The sequence below is a fragment of the Citrus sinensis genome, chromosome 8 (genome assembly GCF_022201045.2).
Source record: "Citrus sinensis cultivar Valencia sweet orange chromosome 8, DVS_A1.0, whole genome shotgun sequence".
Classification (NCBI taxonomy): Eukaryota; Viridiplantae; Streptophyta; class Magnoliopsida; order Sapindales; family Rutaceae; genus Citrus; species Citrus sinensis.
Window position 1 is genome coordinate 5,032,224 of NC_068563.1, and position 7,397 is coordinate 5,039,620.

The window sequence follows — 7,397 nt, forward strand, 5'->3', positions numbered from 1 at the left end:
CTAATATTATTAGTACGGGTAATTTTTGAGCTAATTTTGATAGATTCTTGGATTGTACTATAAATAAATAAATAAATAAATAAATATATATATATATATATATATATATATATATATAAATTTTAAGTAGATTCTAAATTGTAAAATATTTATGAATTATACTAACACACGAAAAAGGTCAAAATTTCAGCATTTTGTAATAAATAATTCGTGGAAGATCAACTTTACCCCTTTTTTGTATCTAAATATTTCTTAGTTTGAAGAGTAGAGTAGTTCAAGGATCATAATCATGAACTTCTTATCCATTAACAATCTTTTTCGCTTTTATGATATAATGCTATTTATGAGTACCGTTATAGAGTGATCATTGACTTTTGACAGTCAAAAAAAGGTGGCTGGCTTTTAATTATTATTATCATATAATGATGATGAGAATTGATTATGATATACACATTTATTGATTTTGTTTTTCTAATTTTCAATATATTAATAAATTAAAGAAATATAAAAATTGACATATTGAAATCTATTTCCTTATATATATAAAAGTTGGTTTGGTTTGACACTAATGTGGACAATCCTCAACTTATAAATATAGAATTCGTATAACGCAGTCATTATGTGATCTTTCACCGATCTCAAATGCTGACTTTATAAAAGTTTTATTTATTTATTTTTAAATTATTTTGAAGTAAAGAGATAGAGATTTGGTGAGTTCTAATTTCGGTTATGTAAAGTTTGAGGAATATTTCTTTTTAGATTGACTAATCATAACAATAATAGAAACCCCGGGATCCCCACCCCACTCTAGAGATAGTAGTGATTTGTCTTTGTGTGTTGATGGCCGAGTCTAATTTATTTTTTGTGACGTGATTGGTTTTGAGAGGAACAACACACATGACTTCTTTTTTTTTTTTTAAAAAAAAAAATTTAGAATAAAATGTTTCAATCACTTTAACGTATCATCAAAAAATTCTTTAAATAAAATTAAATTTTTTATTTAAAGAGTTACGTCAATTTTTAAAATTTCAAAGACATTTTAATTAAAATTCTTTAAATGAAGAATTCTTCTCTCTTTAATATTATCAAATATTTTTTCCCTTTTTAATTTATATTTTACGACTTTTTATTAGAGAAAAAGAAGTGCTTTGATTATTATTTATTTTTTCTTTAAAAAAATTATTTAATTAAAATAATACTAATTTATTTCTATTTTAAATTTTTTTTAAATAGCATATTTTTTCACTTTTTTTATTTGTCACATAAATCAACAATTAGATATTCAAAAGATAAAATTAGCAGAGATTTTGGCGATGGTCTAAGACTTTAAAGTTCTTGTTGTTTCTAGAAATCGCTAGTAGCTAATGCATTAGCTAAGTTTGATTTTGGTCCCCCCTTTATACTTTAGAAGGAAAAGAATTCCAAACCTTTCAATTCTTTGCTTTGAATCGCTGACTTTGGCACTTTGCAATGCTTGCAATATATTCTATTTATATTTCTTACTTTTAAATCTTATTTTAACTTTTTACTTTATTTATGATTAAATTAATATTTTTGTGGGTGATATTTTCATCAATCTATTATTTTAATGCCACGATAGTTGTACAAAGAGTTCTATAAGGAGTTCACACCTTTAACATCAATTAAAAACTCAATTTTGAGGTAATACAATATAATACTTTTTTAAAACCTCAATTTGGTTATGTTTTAATACATTTCAATCTTTTACCGCCCAACTTAATTTAATTCACACAATTTCATACAATATTGAAATGTATACAAAACATATCCATATGTTGTAATCTTAATGTTCATATGAGACGAGACAATTCACATCAACTCAACTAATAAGTTATTAGCAAAAATAATAATATTATTAAAATTAATAATTATCAAATGCACATGAACTTAAAATTTATAATTCTAGAATACACGCGACAATAATAGAAATTTCGAATTGAGTATCTCAATGTTAAATAGACCATCAAGCTCATGAGTAATTTTAAAATAAGTTTTTACCAAATTCTAAAAAATTACAAAAATCCGAACTTCGTTTTTTAATAGACGCGACAATAATAGAAATTTTGAATTGAGTATCTCAATGTTAAATAGACCATCAAGCTCATGAGTAATTTTAAAATAAGTTTTTACCGAATTCTAAAAAATTACAAAAATCCGAACTTCGTTTTTTAATAAAATCATATAAAACAACCCAAGAAACATGTTCATAAGTCCTAACCAATAAAATTGTTAATAAACATGTCAAAAAATCATAACAGAAAATTTTCAATTGTGTTCAAATTTTTTTTCCTTTTTAAGACTTCGTTTTCAATCACAATTAGCTAATCAGCCAAAGCCTTAAATGCTAATGTTCACACGTAATTAATGAAATTTGAAAAAGAGATATTCCCAGAAGTATAAAACCAATGCTGTTCGTTGGAGGTCCATGTCAACTAACGAATTACTAAAATCCCACACCACATAAATTTGTCACTAGATCTCACCATCACAAGGATGGAAAATAAAATAAATAAAAGGATTATTATCATTTCATTATTTTAAAAATTATAAAATATTTAGTGACTATAAGAAGTATCATTTCATATCATTTTACTATTAAAATTTTATAAAACCTTTCATTTTACTACTTTTTTATTAGGATTGTTAGTTGATTAGTTAATTGACTAATAAAATACTAATTTTAATCTTTATGGTAAAATAGAGATATCAAATAATAGATATAAAATTATTGTTATGCCCTTAAATTGTTAAATAATAATTTTAATTATGAATTTACGAATAAAACTATTATTTAATAGTTTAAGGGTATAACATAATTTTTTGTTTATAATTTGATACCTTTGTTTGTGTGTTTTACCTTAAAGAGAAAATTAATGTTTTACTAATCAACTAACAGTCCTAACAAAAAAATAATAAAATGAAAGTTTTGACAAAGTTATACCAGTAAAATGATAGAGAACAATATTTATTGTAATTATTTGATATTTTATAATTTTTAAAGTAATGAAACAATAGTAGCCCTAAATAAAATTGGTGCCTACTATTTTTTAACTTGTCTTCCAAATAAAGGTGCTTCTTTATTTGAATTTACTGGGTTTCTCCAAAATTCAGCTTACTCTTGTATTGATTTTTTTTATCCATTCCTTAATGTTCGCCCAACCAAATCTTATGTTTAAACAATTCACCTGTTCGTTGATTAAGTGTGAAAATTTTTCGGTTGGCAGTTCCGAATTTTATGTTAGATTACTACTCTTAATCAGTTTGCAAAAGGTTAACCCAATCATATTTTATACCAAAACAATTCAGTTATTATTATTCATTGACTAAATGTGAAAGTTTTGTTTGGTTGTTTCAAAATTGTGCTAGAGTTGCGTACATAAAATATGTATATTTTTTAATGCCAAAAGAAAATTTTATTAAAATTCGAACGAAATTTATGACGAGACATATTTTAATATCACATATGATTATGATAAAATAGCTTAAAGCACATAAACAAGAATAAATTTGAGACCATACTTTTAAAATTATAAAATATCCATTTCTTCAAAAACATAGACCATACTTTCAATAGCACCAACATTAGTTTTGAAAAAATAAAATATTATTTATCTAATAAATAAGGATTTTATTATAAAACTTTATTGAAATTTTATAATTGATCCGGTGTACTAATTTGATTAAAATCATACTGGCTTTCCTTAAATGCCCTCGTAGGCTTGGCCGCCGAACTAATGGTTGGTAGGAGATGAAAAAATAATAATAATAATAAAAGAAAAAACCATTGCTCGACAACCACAGGAAACGACGTCGGCTTATGTACACTTCCGTTACAGATTTCCAAGTTCCATGCTCATCGTGCCGAGAAAGCCGCTTTCAAATTTCAGCCAACTCAACTTTGACTCTTCCAAAATTCCAAAATCACCCTTGCCCTTTCCAAATATTGAGTTACAAATCCAATTCTTCGAGGGTGTTTTAGTCAGTTTGAACAAAAGAGGACCTAATCAAAACAGATAGAGAAACTTATCATCATTTAAGAATATTTAAACAATAGAGGGTCTAGATGTTATCTTTCGACTCTATATAAGTTTATAGCTCTCGACAGGAAATGGTGGTAGATGCACGGAGAGAGAGGGAGGTAGCAGAGCAAACGCAGCAAACAAAATAAAAATAAATATAAAAATTGATAATTTTTGTTGATTTGATGTTTTGAACAGCCTCTCTCTCTCTCTGAATCCCATTCTTTTAATCCATCTACGTGTTTAACAATGGCTTCTGGTCGTTGTTACAGTTGCATCAACCCTCTCTAAACCCACCAACTCAAACTCCCAGTTCCAAAGCAAAGATTGTTTGCTGCTTTTTTTTTTTTTTTAATCATCAAAAGATCCGTTCTTCATACGTACACCGATAGTTTGCACAGTTTATATATATATCATATTGCTATACGAAAAAACCCACCTCAAGAATCACTCTGTTTTGTTTAAAGTTTCAATCCGCCATGAGTACTATTAATGGTGGTGGTGTTCAGATCCGGCAGAGCAGGAGGCTGCCAGATTTTCTTCAGAGTGTGAATTTAAAGTATGTGAAGTTGGGTTATCACTACTTGATGACTCATCTTCTGACCCTTTTGTTAGTTCCTTTAATGGCTGTCATTATCATTGAGGCATCACAAATGAACCCAGATGACATGCACCAGTTGTGGCTCCATCTCAAGTATAATCTTGTCAGTGTCATTATTTGCTCGGCTGTTCTTGTTTTTGGATCCACTGTTTACATCATGACCCGGCCCAGATCCATTTACTTGGTTGATTTTTCTTGTTACCGCCCTCCTTCTCATCTGCAAGTCAAATTTCATCAGTTCATGGAGCATTCGAGGCTGACTGGTGATTTTGATGAGTCTTCATTGGAGTTTCAGCGCAAGATTTTGGAAAGATCGGGACTTGGTGAAGAAACTTATGTGCCTGACGCTATGCATTATTTGCCACCTAGGCCTTCAATGGCCGCTGCTAGAGAGGAGGCAGAGCAGGTGATGTTTGGTGCTTTGGATAATTTATTTGCTAATACTAATGTCAAGCCTAAAGATATTGGTATTCTTGTCGTTAATTGTAGTTTGTTTAATCCTACACCTTCGTTATCTGCTATGATTGTTAATAAGTATAAGTTGAGGGGTAATATTAGGAGCTTTAATCTTGGTGGTATGGGGTGTAGTGCTGGGGTTATAGCTATTGATCTTGCTAAGGATATGCTGCAAGTACATAGAAATACTTATGCTGTTGTTGTCAGTACTGAAAATATTACTCAGAATTGGTATTTTGGGAACAAGAAGTCCATGTTGATACCCAATTGTTTGTTTAGAGTTGGGGGTTCCGCGGTTTTGCTATCAAATAAAGCCAAGGATAGGCGCCGGGCTAAGTATAAGCTTGTTCATGTAGTGAGGACACATAAAGGAGCTGATGATAATGCATTTAAGTGTGTTTATCAAGAACAAGACAATGCTGGAAAAACTGGGGTGTCCTTGTCGAAAGATTTAATGGCTATTGCTGGTATGGCCCTAAAGGCCAACATCACTACCTTAGGTCCCCTTGTTCTTCCTATAAGCGAGCAACTTCTCTTCTTTGCAACTTTGGTTGCCAAGAAGTTTTCTAATGCCAAAGTCAAGCCTTATATTCCTGATTTCAAGCTCGCTTTTGATCATTTTTGCATACATGCTGGAGGGAGAGCTGTGATTGACGAGCTTGAGAAGAATTTGCAGCTTCTCCCAGAACATGTTGAGGCATCTAGGATGACTTTACATCGGTTTGGTAACACTTCATCAAGTTCAATTTGGTATGAGCTGGCTTACACTGAGGCAAAAGGTAGGATGCGAAGGGGGAACCGGGTTTGGCAGATTGCCTTTGGGAGTGGTTTCAAATGTAATAGTGCGGTCTGGCAGGCCCTTCGGAATGTGAAGCCCTCCCCTAATAGTCCGTGGGAAGATTGCATTGACAAGTATCCAGTGCAGACAGTTACATAACTTGACCATAATCTTTGGTTAGAGAGTATTAATATAGAGAAGGGTTTCTGGATAGATTAACTAAGTTATTATTGTTTCTTCTCTGTTGGCTTTCTATTTTTTCTTTTCTTATTGTTTTTCAAATTTTTTGGGTCACATTATGTGCTGTTTGGTCTTGTAGTCATACTGTTGTATTGTTTACTCCAGTAACTTTGGTGGTATAAATTCTTGAACCTGGGGTCTTGTACTTTGATACTTTGGTGATATATGTGCTGAATTAATACAGGTATTTGTATTAATAAGACGTTTGCTCTCCTTCAAGGACCTATAAGGTGCCCATGTCAATATATTCAATCCATTTTATCATTTGTGAACTTTGCCTAAAGTCATGTTCTGTAAACAAAGGCACTTTTATAGATACAACTGCTATAAATGACTCTAAAGTATGTCATTAATTGGATTTTCACCTTCTTTTCCCAATCAAGCATCTGTAAACAAGGCACTTTTAATGATTCCCATTTCCAGATGGTTTCCCGATTCCCCTCTGAAACTGCCATTTAGCTTAGTCTTGGCCCTTAAGCAAGCTTTTTTTTTTTGGGGGGGGGGCGGCCGGGGGGGTATGTATATGTTTTTTGGTTTAATTGCTCAATCTGTTGGACCTCTGCTTTTTGGGAAATTGATTTTCTATTATATGCTATAGTTTTTTTTTTTTTTTTTTTTTTGGCATTTAAACTTTCATGACTTCATGTTTTTTGAGAACTGCTTTGCCGTGAGGCAACACATGCTCACTCTGTTCTTACTCACTTTACGCATGAGAAGTGTTTGTCCTCAGATAATGTCATGTTTTATTGATGTTGAAAGATTAACTATCATCTCTAAGTCGATTACTTGAAATCATAGATCTGTGAGCATGACCTTCAATCATTCATTCATATCTACTTGGATTCTTATGTCTGTCATTGAATTTCTTTGCCTTACTAACATCGTTTTGTTATTCATCATATTTCTTCGAAGTTTCCTTTGTCGTCCTTGGCTATTTCCTTTCCTTAACTTAATAATTTAGATTTCTTGTCCATCATCCTAGCTACCGTACTCTTTGTTCTAACAAAATTTAGTACGGTTCTGGTGTATTGTTAACACTTGGAGTGTATCCTAAGGAAGCATTTTTGTCATTCATGCTCATTTTCTCTCAAGTCATTATAATTCTCATTGGCATTATGTGGAATGTGTCACAATCATATTCGCTACCTTGCATTGTTTCTTTACACTGCCTACATGATTTACTTCTGGCATAATTTCACTCCTTATTTGTAATCATTTTGGCGTCAATCGTTATCCAGAGGTAGAATGGATGCTTCTGAAATTTGTATTATTTGCATTTTTG

General features: G+C 30.9%; 1 protein-coding gene across 1 annotated transcript; it reads left to right on the plus strand.

Annotated features, from left to right (window-relative positions):
- Positions 1 to 4,118: 4,118 nt before the first annotated feature.
- On the plus strand, positions 4,119 to 6,379 carry LOC102626149 (3-ketoacyl-CoA synthase 4). Its single transcript, XM_015527365.3, has one exon. The coding sequence runs from the start codon at positions 4,520 to 4,522 to the stop codon at positions 6,032 to 6,034; it is 1,515 nt and encodes a 504-aa protein (XP_015382851.2). The 5' UTR covers positions 4,119 to 4,519; the 3' UTR covers positions 6,035 to 6,379.
- The last annotated feature ends 1,018 nt before the right edge of the window (positions 6,380 to 7,397 follow it).